The sequence below is a fragment of the Gadus chalcogrammus genome, chromosome 12, assembly GCF_026213295.1.
Source record: "Gadus chalcogrammus isolate NIFS_2021 chromosome 12, NIFS_Gcha_1.0, whole genome shotgun sequence".
In the NCBI taxonomy this organism is placed as follows: domain Eukaryota; kingdom Metazoa; phylum Chordata; class Actinopteri; order Gadiformes; family Gadidae; genus Gadus; species Gadus chalcogrammus.
The window spans coordinates 26526258-26545649 of record NC_079423.1 but is presented as its reverse complement, the minus strand read 5'-3'; the positions used below and the strand labels follow the sequence as shown (position 1 = coordinate 26545649).

General features: G+C 43.4%; 3 protein-coding genes across 4 annotated transcripts in view; 2 read left to right on the top strand and 1 right to left on the bottom strand.

The window, feature by feature from the left end:
* The first annotated feature begins 19 nt into the window (after positions 1–19).
* Positions 20–9801, top strand: dnai4 (dynein axonemal intermediate chain 4). Its single transcript, XM_056603652.1, has 17 exons — positions 20–239; positions 409–469; positions 677–858; positions 1177–1289; positions 1675–1831; positions 2183–2322; positions 2681–2851; positions 3177–3389; positions 3645–3805; positions 4090–4170; positions 4399–4544; positions 5004–5161; positions 5427–5545; positions 6347–6445; positions 7462–7688; positions 8086–8239; positions 9427–9801. The coding sequence occupies exons 1-17, from the start codon at positions 184–186 to the stop codon at positions 9475–9477; spliced, it is 2289 nt and encodes a 762-aa protein (XP_056459627.1). The 5' UTR covers positions 20–183; the 3' UTR covers positions 9478–9801.
* Positions 9802–12034: 2233 nt separating this feature from the next.
* insl5a (insulin-like 5a) lies at positions 12035–15054 on the top strand. Of its 2 annotated transcripts, none has more exons than XM_056603429.1 (3): positions 12035–12108; positions 12507–12878; positions 14474–15054. In XM_056603429.1, the coding sequence occupies exons 2-3, from the start codon at positions 12698–12700 to the stop codon at positions 14605–14607; spliced, it is 315 nt and encodes a 104-aa protein (XP_056459404.1). In that variant the 5' UTR covers positions 12035–12108; positions 12507–12697; the 3' UTR covers positions 14608–15054. The 2 variants fall into 2 exon arrangements, with proteins under 2 accessions (XP_056459404.1, XP_056459403.1); XM_056603428.1 differs by having other exon boundaries at positions 12053–12334.
* An 816-nt stretch (positions 15055–15870) lies between these two features.
* Positions 15871–19392, bottom strand: part of sgip1a (SH3GL interacting endocytic adaptor 1a) — a 53890-nt gene continuing 50368 nt past the window's right edge. The window contains exon 27 of the mRNA XM_056603275.1: positions 15871–18433. Coding sequence (XP_056459250.1) covers positions 18411–18433 — 23 coding nt within the window. The 3' untranslated portion in view covers positions 15871–18410. The remainder of the gene's footprint in view (positions 18434–19392) is intronic.

Sequence of the window (19392 nt, the reverse complement as noted above, 5' to 3'; positions counted from 1 at the left end):
GAAAGATAAATGTATCAAGGAAAAACGAATTAACGCCAGTAGATGGCAGTGGATTCCACATCATCCCAAGCCGACCCTTCTTGTTGCTATGACAACGTTCAACAGCCAGACTGATGATCCAAACGAACGAACTCCTCACAAAGTAACTCGGGCTTCGTCTGTTGATAAGATACACTGAACAAGATGTCCACCTCCGCAAGCACGTTGAAGAAACGTAAGCCTTCTCTGAAGGTTACGTCGTAAGTTTACATTGACATCTTACAACATAATCAGGTTATGTCTGTGTGTGTGCTAGAAGTATGCATAGTCTTTCCATTACAATAGGTTGCGAACAAATATGTTTAATATTTGCGCTCACTATGCCATCAACTAATATGGTTGTTTGTGTTTTTCTATTGTAACGTTCAGTTTGAATGACAGCAAGGCCTCAGACAAAGGTTCTCTGCAAACCCCAAGACAAACTGTCAAGGTAATACAATACGACAAACCAAAATAAGTTATTTAAGGGACGAAAAACTTGTCCCAAAAAATAAAACAGCAGTTGGTGTCGCTGTGTTTCAACAATGTGCCATTAGGTTTAATTTGTTATAAGAATTTAGATACACGTTCCTGCCAAGACAATGCTACATTACGATTCATTAATTGTAATGAAAAGTTACTTCAAATCCTATTGCAGGTGTTTGATGAAAAGGGCGAGGATGTCACCCCTAAGCTCCTCTTCCAACCCGACCCAGGGTCCATCCCGATCAAACACAAGAACATCTTGGCCAACGATGCTTCTGCTGGCACCTCGTCCGGTTTCCTCTCAACTCTATTCCAGTCAACCGCCAACACAAGTTTCTCGATGCCCTTCAACAGGTTGGTCAACCTCCGACAGGTTGGTGAGCAGCTCATGTAATTCCATGTCATCAGAGGCTGTGTTGGATGAATGGGCATTATTCCTGCTGAGGATGAATGGGAATGGTACATCCTTGAGTATTTGGTGTGTCAGTTTGGAAGTCAAATAAAAATAAAAATAAACTGTAGGACGTATTGATATGGGTAAAGTTTAAGATAAAATATATAAATATAAAAATGTCACTGTTAATATAACGTTATTTATCAAAACAGTATTCAATTATTTTAAATTATTTGTATTGTTTTCTATTATTTGTATTGATTTGTATTGTTTTCCAGGTCCTTCCTTGGCAGCAGCACAGTATCCAGATCAAGCCAGTCCACCATGGAGTCCCTAACTGAAGACATTGAGGATCCTGCCTCAAAAAGAGACATTCATATTACCCACTTAGGTCAGTGAGCTAGAATAGACTAAACTTTTCAGGAACACAAACAAATAAATATTAGTTGGTATGACGTCAACTATTGAGTTATCGTAATACCACAGTTTTGTCATTGAAATATATTTTGATGATATGTTTTTTTTTAGGATTCACGGATACCTTTCCACATTGTTTCCAATGTAATTCATTATCAGTTTACAATATAATAAGAGCAATATACCAAATTAACTACACATTTTTAACCATCAGTATTATTTTGTTATAGATTTCTACATTATGTGACCTCAATTATTATCCTGGACAAAGGGCTATCCCTAACCACATAAAGAACGTGTACACATCGATTGAGATAGATTGCGGTTCTCAATGAATGTCCTTTCCTTTGAGCGTTCAGAGTGCCACGGGAAGAGGGAGGAGGTGAAGGAGGAGTGGAGCGAGGACATGCTGGACGACATTGTGGACTGCTACATCACGGAGACAGACACCATCACACTGTTGGAAATGCCTGGCGTCTCTGTGTCGGTGGATGCAGAGGATGCAGATGCTGTTAGGTTGGTTTGATGTCCTACCCTAAAATAAGGTCCTCCCAGGTCATTGTAGAACCAAGTCCATAGTCTGTTTAGCACAAATTCACCAGGGTCACTTGCAGGTTCTTAAAACCTGCTAAAAATAGACATGTTTATGAACACAAGTCAAATGAAAAGCTAAAACTAGTACTCTATTATGTCCATGTGCAATCAGGAAAAGCTAATCTAAAACAGAATGTAATGCAGCGCAGTTATCCAAAGCTGTGTGAACACTACAGTTAAAGGCATAAAAGCTTGGGTTGAGCCTGAACGTATTCCTTGGTTAACTGCTCTTTAATTGAATTGCATCGATCGACTCGTCTTCTTCCCTATCAGAGAAAGAAACCGCATCTATGCTGAGCTCTGCCAGAACAGGATTGGCAATGATAAGTACATGGATCGGTCGATGCAGACGTTCAACGGAGTGTCTAAGACCAAGAAGACCCAGACTGACAAAGTCAAAATGGTGGATGCAGGTAGAGTTGAAATGCATCCCCCTTTCATGAGGTAATCTGGATCTATTCTAGAGGGTTCAGTTGATACTTTTTAAGGCAATTCAAGTTATCATCTTACCATGTCTGCAATGGTAGATCTGGGCTTTACAGAAATATAAAAGGTGAAAACAGCTTATTTTTTTGAATGTGGAAATAAATAATTAAGAAATGACCTTAAAATCCCTAATCATTCCTCCTACATCTAACAATGATCATGAACAGTTCACATCTGAAAATGAACATCCGGCCTCATGTCCCAGCCAGGTTTCCGTTTGTATCCACCATGCCTTTTACAGGGTAGAGCAAAGAACTTCTCTAAACACATTGTCATTTTCAACAGCATCCATGGCAACCGTCTGGGACCTGTACGACTCCTTCTGCGGTGGTGATCAGGAGGGGACCCTGCCCGCTGAGGACCCCATGGTGGACAAGCTGGGCTTCCCAGAGGCTGCGATGGGGGCCCAGGGGGAACCAGAGAAGACCCCGTCACTGGTCAACACCAGCAGCTTTGGTAGGATCTGTTGACCTTCCAGTGGACAACAGTACACCCATGCTCAGAAGCGTTGTTTTGAAGCACTGATTTGAACGGATCAATCATGATAAGGGAAAATCAGTTTGGTGATGATTTAACGTAATGACTGGAGAAAAGAAGAATCATATTTTCAAAAATAAATACATTTAGAATCGATTCTGTCTTTGCTGAAATGACGTCATACAAATCAATGCAATGAAAAAAGTCTGTATATAAATGAACAATGAGTAGACTAAAGTTGCGCACGGTTATGGCTGCCAAGTCCGGGTCGTCCACTGCGACATACTGTCTGTCTGTCTCCCAGCCAGCACGGCCAGCTCACGGATGGAGACAGAGATATTCCTGGTGCGCGTGGAGGAGGAACCGGACCCGGCGCTCATCCTGAACTCTGAGAGCTTCCGGCACAGCCTGCTGGTCATGGAGAGGACCGTCCTGGCAAACGTCTACCAGCCAAGGCTGGCCGCATACAGACAGCTACCTGCACTCGTACCTGCACTGGAACTGAATGACGAACCTGGTAAACATGGCCCTCCTCTTCAACAGCATGTACATACAATACTTGATACTTCATGAATACAAAACATAGGATGAGCACACTAGGGTAACAATTTGATTAAGGTAAAACTAGAATGGCTAATGTGCAGAACAGCCGTTTTCCTGCAATATCAGATTCAATTTGTGTTCTGTTCTGTGTGAGGCAGTCAATTAAAATTCGATTAATAAATGGGTGAATTCTCAGTAGCCTTCATCAGCATCAACTGTCTGCTTTCAGACCAAGACGGAGGTGTGGCAAAGCCCAAGATAAAGGTCCCTAGTGGGGAGGAGAGAATAGAGAGCCCCCTGCCTCCAGTGCTGGAGCTGCTCTGGGGCTTCAGCTGTGACCTCACCACCGGACACGAGGTCAGCTGCATGGCCTGGAACAAGAAGTGCCAGGTGAGCCCATGATCTTAAGAAACCCTTCAGACCACCTTAAGAAAAGGATTTGGACCACCTTAAGAATACCTTAAAGAATTATGAATGATTGATCAATCATATAATTAAATGAATAGTGACCATTGACCAATATGTTCAATAGCTGTACTTTTAAAATCCTACATTTGTCTTTGTTTCTACCCTTGATTGTTTGAAGGACTATAAATAGCTCCAGATTGAATCTTGACTCTTTAACCCCTTGGCAAGAATCCGTGTGCTACTCCCAGCTTGTGTCCTCTCCTCAGGACCTCCTGGCTGTGGGCTACAGTCACTCCAAAGACAGCAAGGAAGGGCTGGTGTGTTGCTGGTCCCTCAAAAACATCACAGTAAGTACCGCTTCATAACCATTTGCGATTGTCAATGCAATAAACAATATTATACATAATCATAATAATACAAAATGGACGGATCCAGTTAAACAGGAGAACGAGTAAGAGGGACTGCAAAACTAGGCGGATAAGGTTAAGGGTTAACGCTAAGGGTTAACCCTAAACCTAACCTCGACATGGGTTAAAGTGAGTGGTAATCAGTGTTGTGACCGTTGCTCGCTGCAGTGGCCCGAGTGTGTTTTCCGGTGCCAGAGCAGCGTCACTGCCCTGGACTTCTCGGCCAGTAGGCCCAACCTGCTGGCCGTGGGGCTGCAGGATGGCTGCATCGCCCTGTACAACCTCAGCAGCCCAGAGAAGAGCCCAGGCACAAGGTGAGGAGGGCTTCAGGTACAAGTTCTTTCATTAGTCAAAAGCGCAACATAACAAAGCAGTCATAGCTGGCAATGATTGAATGAATGATTTTTGTATCCCAAGCGCTCCTTTGCAATGCAAAAAAAGGTAAAGGAGGTAAAGTGCAATTAAACTAGAATATATATGTGTGTTTGTGTGTGTGTGTGTGTGTGTGTGTGTGTGTGTGTGTGTGTGTGTGTGTGTGTGTGTGGGGGTATGTGAGTGAAAGTGTGTGTGTGTGTGTGTGTGTGTGTGTGTGTGTGATGAAGTATATTTGTTTGTATGCTGATAAGGCGGAACACATCAATTTTGAACAAAGGGCATTTTCCAAAAAATATATTTCTTTCTCTATTCCCGCCCTCGACTGACTGACTGAGTCTCTCTGTCTCTCTCTCTCTCTGTCTGTTTCTCTCTCTCGCTCTGTCTCTCTCTCTCTGTAGTGAAAACGTCCATAAGCACGTGTGGCCCCTGCAGCAGCTGCGCTGGACGTACCAGGAGCAGGGCTTCTCCAGGGAGGAGAAGCAGGAGGTCCTCATCTCTGTGTCTGGGGACGGCCTGGTCAGCCAGTGGACCCAGCACAAAAGGCTTGATTGCACAGGTGAGTGAGTGGCACCACAACCCACCATAGTAATCATACACACGATAGAGAAATGTATATAAAAATGCATATCATATCCCTAGACGTATTGCTAGACATACAGCGAACAGGCAAGGTGGATATAGTGTCCCATGACACACAGCTGTTGAAAGCCCTACAGAGAGAATTACATAACTATAACCATATTAATACAATTAGAACAAGACTACTTATAATATGAATCATATACCAATATCCCTGTTTCTGGTGGATGCGTTCCCTGCAGACCTGATGCAGCTAAAGAGGACGGGTGTGGAGAAGAAGAGAGTTGGGGAGAAGGAGAGGAACCAAGACTTATTCATATCCAAACTCACCCCCGGACTCTGCTTTGACTTCCATCCTGTGGTAAACATTTATACACATCCAATATCCTATATCGATTAATTTTGCCCGATCAGATCATCTCTCAGTGGAGTCATATTGACAGGTTGTTTTATGCGTTTGTCACATCGTGATATAAAGCTTTTGTATTGTAATTGATTGCATGCATGCCCACCATTTGAATCGCATTATGAGGGTCTAACTGTTGAGTTTGTTTGAAGATGTTTAAAGACGTTCATACTCTTAGCTATTCTATAATAGGAGCTGCTTGAATCCAAAGAAGCCGGTCCTAAGGGAGACAGGTCATTGAGGAGTTCCCTCCGGGAGGTCGACACCCAGACTCCCTCAGGATCGTGAATTTTGATCGCGATTTCGATTTGTTGCATCAAACGATAACAAAATTAACATAATTACTTTTTTATTTTATTTTTTATGCTTTTTTATGTTTTATAGAAAGGGCAGAACAGCTGGATACATATCTGTATATTATTTTAGATTGGAACATTATATTTTATTTTTGACCATTTTGTGTATTTTCTTAAGGCGAAATTTCAAAGTTCTCAATTACAACGATTTTTTGGGAGAGACATGCTGAATAAATACAACCTGTTCTCAAACTCAATAATAATCGTTTGAATAATCGTGATTTCAATATTGACCAAATAATCGTGATTATGATTTTTCCCATAATCGAGCAGCCCTAATACAGTCTGCCATAACCCCAACCGTTACCTCAGCCGCCTCCCTTCAGTACTCTGTAGTGCTATGCATTAAGTAGATGCGTTAGCTAACTGACCTCTGACCTCGTTACCTCTGTTCCTACAGGAATCCAGCCTCTACCTTGTGGGCACCGAGGAGGGCAACATCCATGCATGCTCAAGCTCCAACCACGAGCAGTATCTGGAGACCTACCAGGCACACACGGTACGACCCTCTCACGGTTATAGACCTAGCAGACACACACACTATATGGGGATGGCTTCGGGAGATAGATGTGATCCATTGAAGCCGACCAACCCACCTGGTTATGTAATGTCAGAGGTCATGTGATTTTAATTTATTTACTGAATTCTATGGACTGGTCTTGACTCTTACTTCAAAAGCCATAAAGAACCAGACTCTAAATGACGTAAAGTTGGTTAGCTTATCAGTTTACGATGTAAGCACATGTCTACCTGTGATTGGTGGATGCACAGTATGGCAGGCAGCAGACTGCCAGATCAGACAAGACCAGGCCTCCTCCAAGAGCTGACAATACATGAGCAGCATTACCTTGACCTTCAGGGCCACCCCATCATTCATACCTTTCTATCTGTTCATCTCTTAGCCTGAATAAAAACATATATTTCTTAGCTTCACGGCAGACCCATTTCTAATTGTATACCCAATCGTCTCTATACTGATGATTATCTCGATGATAGAGTACCTAAATCATGAACGTCTGCAAAAAGACCAAAGAATGATGGCTACAGCTACATATTACTATATTACTCTCGTATATTATTTCCCTGCATATACAGTATATATTTTTTGCATTTAGCATTTTGTACTTTTGCACATTGATACTTGTTTCTAACTCTTATTCTATTTGTAACATGGTGTTTGCTGCTGCTGGAAGTGTAATCTCCTGGGGGAACGTTCCCGAGGGATTAATAAAGTTCCTACCTATGTATCTTTCTAGTGAATCAATTGAGCATTGGAGAAGATGTTCTCTTCCTTCATATTGTCCTCCATTCGCTCTAACAGGATTACCTTGCCCAGCCATCTCAGATCCTTTGTAGGCACACAGACATATGCCAGTTGACGGGGTAGCATGGTGGTTACACTGTGCATCGTGTGAGCCGAGCCCCTATTGGTGTGCTGCCATGTCTTTAGAGTTCAGTGGAAGTCTTCGATGGGTGGACACAGGTGACTGACGCAGGCACGCTTGTCTCTCTCAGCAACCCGTGCACCGGGTCACGTGGTCCCCGTTCAGCACCGACGTCTTCCTCAGCTGCTCTTCTGATTGGTCCATCCGGCTGTGGAGGCGGGGCATTTACAAGTCGGTGCTGGACCTCACCTCCACCTACAGCGGCGTCTACGACGTTGCGTGGTCGCCCAGGCGGGCCACCGTGTTTGCCGCCGTCAAGCAGGGGCAGGTGGAGGTGTGGGACCTGGGATCCAGCATGTAAGCCGCCGCACCGCAGAGTGTCTACTGGGGCTGAACGATTTGGGGAACAATGTAATTGCGATTATTTCAACCAATTTTGTGATTGCAGTTTAGCATGTGATTTTTCTTTTTAAAGTTCCTTATGTTCTGTACTATTCACTAAACAAGCAATAAATCATTCTATAGTATGACCACACAACATTGGAAGCAGTTAACATATAAACTGCTCTTTCCTTTTTGGCCAGGCCTCTATGTTGAGATGAATTGATGCTTGAATTAATATTATAACATCTTTATTTAACTATTGAATTGTAAAAGAATTCGATTAATCGTTCAGCCCTAGTGTGTATGTGTCATTCCCTGTCAGAGGTCACACGCGGTGACCCCCCCTAACCCGCCTTACCTCCTCTGCCAGCCTGGACCCCCTTATCGTGTACTCGGCTCAGCCAGGGTCCAAACTGACGTCCGTGCTGTTCACCGCCAACACCGATGGGCTCTTGGTGGGGGACAGCACCGGGATGGTCAGTGTGTACCAGCTGCAAAACATCACCATGGGAGAAGACACTCAGGTAAACTCACCAAGAGATGATCAGGTCACCTCACCAAGAGACGATCAGGTGAACTGACCAAGAGACGATCAGGTGAACTGACCAAGAGACGATCAGGTGAACTGACCAAGAGACGATCAGGTGAACTGACCAAGAGACGATCAGGTGAACTGACCAAGAGACGATCAGGTGAACTGACCAAGAGACGATCAGGTAGACTAACCGACATTAAATCAGGTAAATTAACTATTATACATTCAATCAGGTAAACTAAATGACCCACAATCTGGTAAACTAACCGACTGACAATCAGGTAAACTAACCAACAGACAATCAGATGAGCTACCCAACAGACAATCAGGGGAGCTAACCAACAGACAATCAGGTGAGCTAACTAACAGACGATCAGGTAAAGTCACCAACAGACAATCAGGTAAACTAACCAACAGACGATCAGGTAAAGTCACCAACAGACAATCAGGTAAACTAACCAACAGACGATCAGGTAAAGTCACCAACAGACAATCAGGTAAACTAACCAACAGACAATCAGGCACACTAGCCAACAGACAATCAGGTAAACTAACCGACAGACAATCAGGTACACTAACCAACAGACAATCAGGTAAACTAACCGACAGACAATCAGGTAAACTAACCGACAGACAAGGAAGCCAGTGTTTAAATCCATTTGGCACATTTTTTCCATTTTGTGTGAACATAGAATGTAACATATATTAATAGTCTGTAATGAATATGTAGTGTTCTCTGTACAGTACAGAGAAATCAGTCACGATATGATAAGTCTGGCAAATGTCCTGTGTGCGAGAACATAGTCGAACAAACGTTGTTAGTCGCCCTTCTCCTGGATGCAACAGGCATACGCATGACAAGTGGAAATGGACAGCAATGAGATCAGGGCCAAGGTGGGGAATCCATGATCATGGTGATAAAACCTATATTATGATGTTCACGGATCGCCTAGGTCTAGACGCGCCTGGCCACCACACTGAAGGCGGGTCTAAGTGCGTGGGTGACAACACTCTGAGCACACGGCACATGGCATGGCCTTGTGTTTGCCCTTTATTGACATTCTCACTGTTATTGCACTGTTGCCAGCCATCAAGCTCTTTATGCCTGATAATCACCTCCGACCTCCGCAAGACAAACACACGCCCGCTCATCTGCTTTTTATTCTTCACATCTAGGAGGACACTTTGGAAGACATCATTAACTCTTCTCTGGCGAAGCAGCTGTGAGCCATACGGACGGACGGACGCACACACACATGTATGCGAACAGACACACACGCACACACACATATGCGAACACAAACACACATGCGAACACACACACACACACACACACACATATGCGAACACACACAAACATGCGCACACACACACACACACGCGCGAACACACACACTAATCCAGTGACTCGCCGTAATGTTTCATCTCTGGAGAACGGCGACGGAGTGTCTCCAGCGAGACGGAGTGTCTCCAGCGAGACGGAGTGTCTCCGGAGAGACGGGTTGTCTCTGCAAAAAATGATAAGCATTCCCATCAGAGTCCCATTTTTATCTGTCCATATCTCTCATTTCAGTAAACATTTTAAAAAAGCCTTGTTTTTCCTTTTTTAACAGCGGCATACCGGTATGTTGATATTATTTGTTAAAAATAGCATTATTTTGTCATTTGTTTTCTTTGTTGTTTTAGGTGCCAATACCTTAACTACGCTTTCTTAACAATACTACAATTGAGTCATATAGTAAATTGCAATGCTTTTCCTGTTATAATCCTATATGAATACAAGCTATACCACAATACTTAAGCAAATAAGAAAAGCATAAGCCAGCAATGGTAGAACAGGACAGCCACTATTTGCATAGTCAATGTTTTAACCTGACAACTGCTTTTAGTGGCTGTCCTATGAAGCATCGATGTTCCACAGATCATTTAGGAAGTCATTTGTGCCTTCCGCTGTTAAAACATCCAACACCAAAATTACATCCTTGGATTTCTTTAAGCCTCTTACTGATTTATCACCAACATTAAAGGTTTTCTCACAAGGTTTTACTTCATTTTGTAAACTGAGCTGTGATCAAGCCAGCTTGATTGTATGCAGGTTGAACAACCAAGTTTCCTCTTGGGGTATAAGAAAGTGTATCGTATTATGAACAATAAAACCTGCTTTTGATTTCATAGTACATTGCCCCTCGAAATCAGCAACACAAGTGTTCAGTGTAATCAAGGCACTCTGCACATATTCTCGTAGACGCAGGAGTCTAGTGGCTATGGGCGAGTGTTTTGTTAAATGCACTAACGCATGAAGAAAGGCACGTGCCCATGAAGTCAGAGTACAGGTCAAAGGGGTTGAAGGGGGACTACAAGTCCCTTTTGTTTATTCTTCCAGTTTCCACACCAAAGAAATCACACCAACTTTTTAAGGCCCTGACACACCGATGGTCAGCCCTCTGACGATTTCGGGCTGTTTGGGGCCCTAGTTTCTTCTGTGTGTCCCGCACCATAAGCACTAGTCTGCCTTTTACTGCTGTTTTTTCAGAGGACGTCTGTGAGAGAAATCACTCGAATTGGCTTTCCAGTTTAAGCCAAATCAATGCACGAGAAGAGAAACGTGTGCGAAAAGCAGCAAACGACTTCGTCAAAAGGCCACACAAAAAGATTGTCTCATGCCTCAACTTCCTCTGATCATTCATCATTTCACATATCCACTTAACATTAGCTAAAAGTCCTTTCAACCTTGCCCAGATAACCTTTAAAACGCTGTCATTGGTGGCCCTAATGGCTGACTGCGTTACTCCTGAGACAGTGCTATAGTGAGAATCTAATTATTTCACGTTGTTTTGCCTAAAAAAACCAATTCGCATATTTGTTGTTTAACTTAAAGTGCATGCAGAAACAACCACATTCCATAAGTGCACTTCTAACATTGCACTGCGTGCGCAATGTTGTTAGGAAGTACGACACAACTAAATGAAAAAAGCGTGGAAATAAGAATTGAACGTTTCAAAAGTACAACTGACTTGACCATTGCGTCCTTGGATCGGAACCTAACTAAAAGAAGACGTGATGCTCCAGTGTGTTCACACTGCTGTTGTGTTTACCCTGATAAACATCAACTTAATTGTGGAGCTGAAAAACTTTAACTGGAACAACGTCTCTTGCTATTTCAATTCAGTTATCAGTTTAAAATAAAATTACATCCATGCATGTTTCATGTAGTTGTGCCGTTCTTCCTATGAAACATTGTGCCTCTTGAATGTGGTTCATTTATTTGCACGGGGGGAAACGTTTCAAATTATTGATCGCTACGTAGTAAAGTGTCGCTTTATTGGGAGCGTCTGTGCAAGAGTGGTGTGAAACGGTTGGCAAATACTGATTTGTGTATCCGCAGTAGGACTTCCGGTGTCCCCTTTTGAAAGACGAATACACTACCATCACCGGCTGTAAGGGAGAGGTATTTCCTCTCACAGAGGTGCAGTACCGATGGCTGTACCAGTTGGTCTTCATCACTGCTGGTTCTTTGACGTTGGTTTGGTGTGTCAGGGCCTTTACAACACACTTGCGGAGACCATGTTCAGAGACTCTCAAACAGGGCCAAGCACTTCAAATTGTTTACCCTCTCTCATACAAGCATATAAAAATGTAAGTGAGGACGTCAGTGGGACCTCCAGCGGTAAAGTCATTTGATGAACCCCCCCCCCCCGCAGCACCATCAACACCACCTTAACGACCCAGCATGATGGATCGTCAACATTGACTCAGTCTCTTTCTAACAAACGGAGCTCCACGGCGGTCAGAACCCCGCCCTGACATCGTGAGAGGATTCACCGCGCGGTGATTCAGACGGCGCGCCGCCGGGAGAAGGTCAGCACAATTAGGCCGTTAAAACGGCGTAATCACGGCAAAGTCTGTGTGCCAGGCCACCTTCCGCACCGCCCACTCCCTCGCATGTAATGTGATTGTCTGCTAGCCCCCCCCCCCCTTCCCTCAACACACACACCCTATCCTCAGGACTCTCAAACCCAAATGGTGATGGAGGAGATGACCGGAAACATATTAAAAGGAAAAGATTTTTAACTACACGAAGCCGGTAAGGATGAGTGGGGGGGTTGTGTGTGTGTGTGTGTGTGTGTGTGTGTGTGTGTGTGTGTGTGTGTGTGTGTGTGTGTGTGTGTGTGTGTGTGTGTGTGTGTGTGTGTGTGTGTGTGTGTGTAAAAGGGGATTGGCTAAGAAGATTCTTAATAGGCCGGTTCCTGCTATAGGTAGCTGGACGGGGATATATAAACCCCGCACAGAGGCACCAGGACAGACCGGTCCGACCTCACACACTCTGCAGACCAGATCAACCCCATCGCAGCAGAAGAAGAAAGCCTCCCGGACAAGCCTACAGAGACAGAGAGAGAGGACCTGCATTCTACAAGCAAGAGTATTCCAAAGTGCCCCAGCCGCTGTCATGCGTTGCTCACTGGTCGTGGCGGTGGCGTTGTGCGCGCTCCTGTGCAGCGCGAGCCCGGCGGGGGCCCAGGTGAAGGCGGTGAAGCTGTGCGGTCGAGAGTTCCTGAGGGCCGTGGTGTACACCTGCGGGGGGTCCCGGTGGAGACGCCTGCTCCAAGACCCCGAGTCTCAAACGGAAGGTAAGCCCCCTCCTCCCCCACCCTGGAAGAACACCGCTGGGGGTTTACTGGTTGATCGATGCTAAGGGAGAGCAGTTGATAGGATTACACATGTTTGAATTTTGCTTGTTCATACATTATATAAACACAAAAGTATACCATGTCACAGGGTATACTTTGTATTTGTATACAGGGTATACAAATATAAAGTATACCATGTCACTTTGGGTTGTGCTTTGAAGTTCAATATTAACATCATGTAGAAGACCTATATTGTTCAGACTCTCTTTGACACTAAACAGGATAACTAAGCAGGATAACGGACTCAGTGCCTTGCAATGTTTTTAGGATGTGGTGATATTGTTATGATTTGAAAACCATTGCTGTTTTTTTATTTGTAGTTTAGTTTATTTGATGGATGTTGATTTGTTTCCACTCCTAAATGATTTGCGACGTTCTTGTTATAAAAAAAACAATACCCGAAATCTTTTGGAAAAAAATCTTTAAACACATTCACTTATAAATAGTTATAACAAGCTGAAGTAAAAAATAGTCTGGGTTGCAATGATATTAGGAAGCAAACAATCACCCTTGTATTTACTAGTCTCTACCTATAGGAAAGCGCCACCCACTGGCCTTCCATTGAACAGCAGGCCAGTGACCGACATGTGTCCACTGTGCAGCTAGGCATCTGCTCCAGCACCAGGACACACTCATTCAATTCTGCTCTGGCTCATTAGGTCAAAAGACAAACTAGTTGTCAAATGATTATCTGATGGAGAGGCCTGCTCTCACAGGGGCTTGCTCTGCCACACGCATGCATGCACACACACAAACAAGCACGCACACACGCACTCCATGTATGCATCTGGTTCTGCTAATCAACATGAGGCATAGAAGTAACGTGGGGAAATCGGGAGGATCTACATGGAGGAAGATAAAGGCAGGATGTTTACATCTCTGCAGCCCATACACAAGCAGATAACTAATGCAAACACAGAAACCCTCCAATCAATTAGCCAAATTAACCCATTCATAAAGGGGGCGGTACGTTTCCTTTGGTCTTTCCTTCTGTATTGTTAATTCATGTAATGCGTTTGATTATAATTATATAGCTCGCACTTTTAACACTATAAATAATTCATTGTTTTTATTTAGCACTTTACAAAGGCACTCAAAGCACTTTACAGAACATTGAAACATAAATATATTAAAACCTCTACTTTTAAATGAGATTACCCTTGCATTTTTGACAATGCTATTCTGTAGTATTATCTGGGGAGGGGGGGGGGGCAGCGGCAGTAGCTCAGGAGGTAAAGCGGGTTGGCTGGTAACTGCAAGGTTGCTTGTTGGATCCCCTGCTCATCCTGAAGTGATGAGGTGTCCCTGAGCAAGGCACCTCACCCAACTGCTCCCAACGAGGTGGCTGCTGCCTTGCATGGTTGACTCCGCCGTCGGTGTGTGAATGTGCGCATGAATGGGTGAATGTCAGGCTATATTGTAAAGTGCTTTGGATAAATGCGCTGTATAAATGCAGTCCATTTACTGGCTGGTTTAGGGAGCGCAGAACCGTCCCGTCTCATCTCGGCGTATCTTTATGTCCACGTGTTTAACAGGAGACCAGGACAGCTTGGAAGGCGCGGGACGTAACGTGGTCACAGAGCTGACCCGGCGGGACATGAATAACATACTGACCACCGTGTGCTGCCAGGTGGGCTGTGGGAAGAGTGACCTACGCTTCCTCTGCTGAGGCCCCACCCTCTCTCTCTCTCTCTCCTTCCCTACCTCTATCTCTCCTTCTCGCTCTCTTTCTCCGAGTAACCATGATGATCCCATTCCACAAACTGAAGATCCTAAAACGATTATAGGCCTATAGAGAAAATGTGCACGGCTTTAATATTTATTTTTATCAGAACTTATATTTCAGATAAAGATGTTTTAGTTTTTTGTTAAACTTTTAGTTCATGTGGACTTGAAATGTGAGTGTGTGACTAGGGGATCACTGGTTGTGAAGAGTTTTGCCGTTGGGTTGGCTAACAACTTGAAGCAAATCAGTAGAGAATAAGCCCAGTGCATTTTCTATATCTATTTTGAATGTGTTTATAATATGTGAAATATTGTATCATTTTGCCACTTTTGTGGAATAAAGTTTCTCGCATATTTTTTTCTGCGGTTATTTTCCAACATGAACATGAACTACGTGGCCCATAATGTGTACATTTGTTTCAATAAGCATGAGACTGAATGTACACACAGACATACACACACGTCCAGTTATAACTTTTTATTGGTCTTGGAAAGAAGCAAACTAAGTTGTTTTTTTTTCAGCTCATCTTAGCGTTGTTATGTACTGTACAAACAGCTTGCACATGGGTCAAGTCAACGGTACACCACCAAAAGCAGTCTGTCTCACAGCAGCAACACACAAACACAATCCCTGCTCTTCTCAACGTCAACACAGGCCTATGAGGCGGGGCAACATGCCACTGCAGGGGCAGCCATTGTTTAGGACATCCCGTTATCGGAGCCAGATCTCAAAGAAATCTCAAAGAAATGAAAAAAGATGTATATAAAATCTGCCTTAGCCCATATTAACCAACCATTTCATGTTTGGATAATACATATTTCCTAGTGATATGCTTTATACCCTTTATTTATCGTTAGATTTCCAGTGGAGGACTTAAAAATGGCTGCCGGTGTCGGGGACAGGCTGCACCGATCGCTATTGGTCTTCAAATGGAGATAGCACAGTCGCTGCTAGCCTTCTTACAGCATTACTTGATGCATCCAGTTAGCTTTAGATGTGAGGTAGCACCTACGTCACGTCTTGGGACAGCTCAACGCTACCAGACAATCCTTGTTGGTACTGCTCCTTGCAATAACGCCCAGAATGCTCCCATGGGATCGGTCTACACAGGAACCGTAGAAGGATGTCAGTAGAAACAGATTAATGTTAAAAACATGAGCTAGACGTTGGTTTGATTTCCCCCCCCCCCCCCCCCCTCCCCAGCAGGCTAAACCCAACAGACAACAGCCACCATGCCGGTTAGCTATATGTTTCAAATAATAAGGTTGAATGAAAGGAAAGGAGCCGTGACTTGCATAGAGGAGCCGACGTTATGCTAAGCCATGTCAAACAAAAGCCGCGTGCATGTAATGGTTGTCGTGGTCGGTGCATTTTTGTGTGGATCCCGCCAACGAAGGCGCGACTGTGGCCACTCCATAGTACAGACAATGGTGACACTTGGCAAAAATACAAATAAACCAATGCAGCCCACTTACAGTACATCGACTCTGAAGTTCAAGTCCAAACTTACGCTTTTGTTCTTAACCCGTTGAGTACCAGAGCGTTCAGGAAGTTCCAAATGAGCACAGTGTTATTCACATTAAAACAACATCATAGGTTTTATTCCCTCTTTTTTTGTCCATTTTTAAAAATATTTAGCTTATTGTCTTTAATAGAGGACCATCTGGGGATACACACATAAAATACAAAAACAAAAACATTTTGGTCAGCTTAACCGTCCCTCCAGTCCTTTCGTCGTGTCATCTCACAGAGACCATTAACCATTATGCTAATTAAAGCCATGGATTCAAAGCGCGGGATCGGGGTTCCTTGGTGGGCTCATGCTGCCTCGGCCCTAGACTAGGACGCACTGGTGCCCAGCGCAGAGTGGGAACAGGCATGTGACTGGCAACATAAGGTCAAAGTTTGTATGAGGTGAGGTTTTCAAAACCCTTCAAATCTTAAATGTTGGGCCAGGCTTACGAGAGCAAAGGTCAATTCGGGTGCATTGTCTTTTTCTTTCAGACCTACGGCTAGTGGAAGGTAAAGGTTGAGCTGGTCGCAGCAAACACTCTGGTCCCAGTCATGGTACAGCAGTAAAAACCATAGAAGAAGAAGTCATGCTACAATGTAAACTGGTTACATTTTGTCCTCGTTGTCCTGACCATGTCTGATGTTTAATCCTGCCCACGGGGTAAATAACTCGGAGTAACACTGCTTATACGAAGCATGACACAGCATCCAGTAAGATTTTCTTTCCACCCATATATATATATATATATATATATATATATATATATATATATATATATTTCAAATCCTCTGTTGCACTTGGATTAAAAAAATTATATCTCAAATAAATTCAAAAAATTAGACCTTATATACTGTACACGGGTTACCCAACTACACATATAAACAAAACAAGAGAATCAAATATTCATACCTATAAGGGTTCTTAAGTGTGATCCATTCAAACTCTATTCATATACAGAAGAACTTTTTACAACAATTCGTCATCAATAAATAAAAATAGAATGCTGTAATGTACTCTGGAGTCTATCGCTGTTGTTCTGGGACAACAGAAAGGCTATCTGACGACACAAGGAAAACACCAAACGCCCTTTAGGATATATATATAGATATATATCTATATATATTATATTCATATATATTATTTGATTTAAAATGACACTTTGTACATTTGATTTCTTCTGGGAAAACGGTTGGATACTTTGCGACCAGAAACTAGCCTTTATCATTGCAGCTGCCCAACTGCCTAACACTGACTGCATGCTCCTTCAGAGTAATAATCATTTATATTGGTCTCAGTGCATTTATAATAACATAAAAATACATAGAGGGGATTTTCCTCCAGACCGAGCGCCACTTGACCCTGTATTACCACTAGGAATAGTTTGAGCCGGTTTCTCATGTTTCTATGTGACTCAACGCGTCAAACCATAAGAGTTGGCAGCATCGATGTGCTGGCAAAGTTTTGGACAGACCACAGCAGTGGATGAGCACAGAGGGGGGCAGAGCCATAACTGAATGTAGTGCTGTTATTTTACCTGTTTTATTCAACTCATCCGGTGTTGGCCCCGAAAGTGTCACCTCAGGCTGCCTTGGTCAGTATTACAGACAGGGCGGCCCGGGACTAGAGCTGTCAGAGTCTTCCACACCTGTATCGAGTGTCTCCCTTCAAGGCTCCACAACCACGCCTCGCGTCGCGCAATCTACACTGGAAGAACAGGGCTGAGACTGTGTGAGGGGCGCTTGGGGAGGCAGCTGCAGTGATTTAGTAGAACACACAACCACATTATGGACACACCTGGGCGTGGGACTGTGTGTGTGTGTGTGTGTGTTTGTGGGCGGGGGGGGGATAGAGAGAGACAGATCACAGAAAGGGTAGGTGAAACCAGAGAGAGAGAGAGGGTCCTGACAGCACAGCAATACCGATGTTCATGAATTAAATACAGGTTTTGTACGGGTACAATATCATCACATGACCTAAAAACCACAACGCTATATGCAAGTTATACAATACTGCTGGGTGAGGCTGCGTGACCTTGTCTCACTCCGTAAGGAGGGGATTCACCATGGGGCGTAGGGTGGTGGTAGTGGTGGTATTGTTGGTTGCGGGGGTGCATCCATCATGTCTGTCGTGGTGTTTTGGTCCGCCCTCTATCCCTCCGGGCCGGTCGTAATCCACAGAGAGGGTCTGTAGTGTTCCAGTGTTCAGTAGTAGTGTTCTCACGAGCCGTCCTCCCTTAATTGTCTGCCAGGTATTTTCCTGAGAAGACAGAAATTAAACATAGTCATGAGACAGTGTGAAACATGGCAATAAAAGTTAATATATGGTCACTACTCACTGCTTACTATACAGTCATCAAGGATGACTGTATAGTCATCATTGAGGACTATATTTTGTTTGGGAGAACAAAATATCAGTAAATATCTTCAAGGCAAATCAGACGACAAGGATTCCGTTAGAGATTTCTATGATTTAAGTAACCCCCTCTGTAGCCATGGTAGATTCCTATAGAGCAGGGGTCAGCAACCTTTTCAATATGCAGCGCCAGTTTGACCTTTTCTCGTTAATGAGTGTGCCGTAAGCAACAATATATTAAAAATTAAGCTGAATTATGACACAGCGACCAAAAACATTTCCAGAAGACCTGGAATTGTACTATTTCCATATAGTCCACAATCATGCATCAACATTTGAAATATTTTTTTGGTTGTTATATTTGCAACAAGGGTTTACAAATTATAATTACATATGTCCCATCTTAAAGCACCATTTTAAGAAACTCATTCAAAAACATATTTGCACCGTGAGAAATGTAAAAAACGAGAATATATGAGAATGCTGGAACCATGCACATAAATATCTTAAAGACATGTACAGCTTTGCAAAACCATGTGAAGGCGATGCATACAGGCCACTTGCAACAATATTTTAAATATTTTCTTCTCTATTACTCACAACATAGGTTTAAAAACTATTAATTCATCCCGTTTCAGAACACTACTTTCTGTAACTAATTTAAACATATTTAGACTTCGATAGTAATGATTATGCTGCCGCATTGTGCTGGGATATTTTTTAATAATAATAATAAAATAATCATTTTTATTTTTAAGTGTGCCAAAGATTATGCTGCCCCGTGCCAGTGGTGGCACGCGTGCCTAGGGTTGCCGACCCCTGCTATAGAGAATTTACACCTCTTTACTTTGCTTGTAATGTTG

Coding starts and splice junctions, on each gene's coding strand:
- dnai4 (XM_056603652.1), top strand. CDS start 184: ATGTCCACCTCCGCAAGCACGTTGAAGAAACGTAAGCCTTCTCTGAAG. Junction 240..408: donor CCTTCTCTGAAGGTTACGTC/GTAAGTTTACAT, acceptor TGTAACGTTCAG/TTTGAATGACAGCAAGGCCT. Junction 5,162..5,426: donor CAAAAGGCTTGATTGCACAG/GTGAGTGAGTGG, acceptor CGTTCCCTGCAG/ACCTGATGCAGCTAAAGAGG.
- insl5a (XM_056603429.1), top strand. CDS start 12,698: ATGCGTTGCTCACTGGTCGTGGCGGTGGCGTTGTGCGCGCTCCTGTGC. Junction 12,879..14,473: donor CCCCGAGTCTCAAACGGAAG/GTAAGCCCCCTC, acceptor CGTGTTTAACAG/GAGACCAGGACAGCTTGGAA.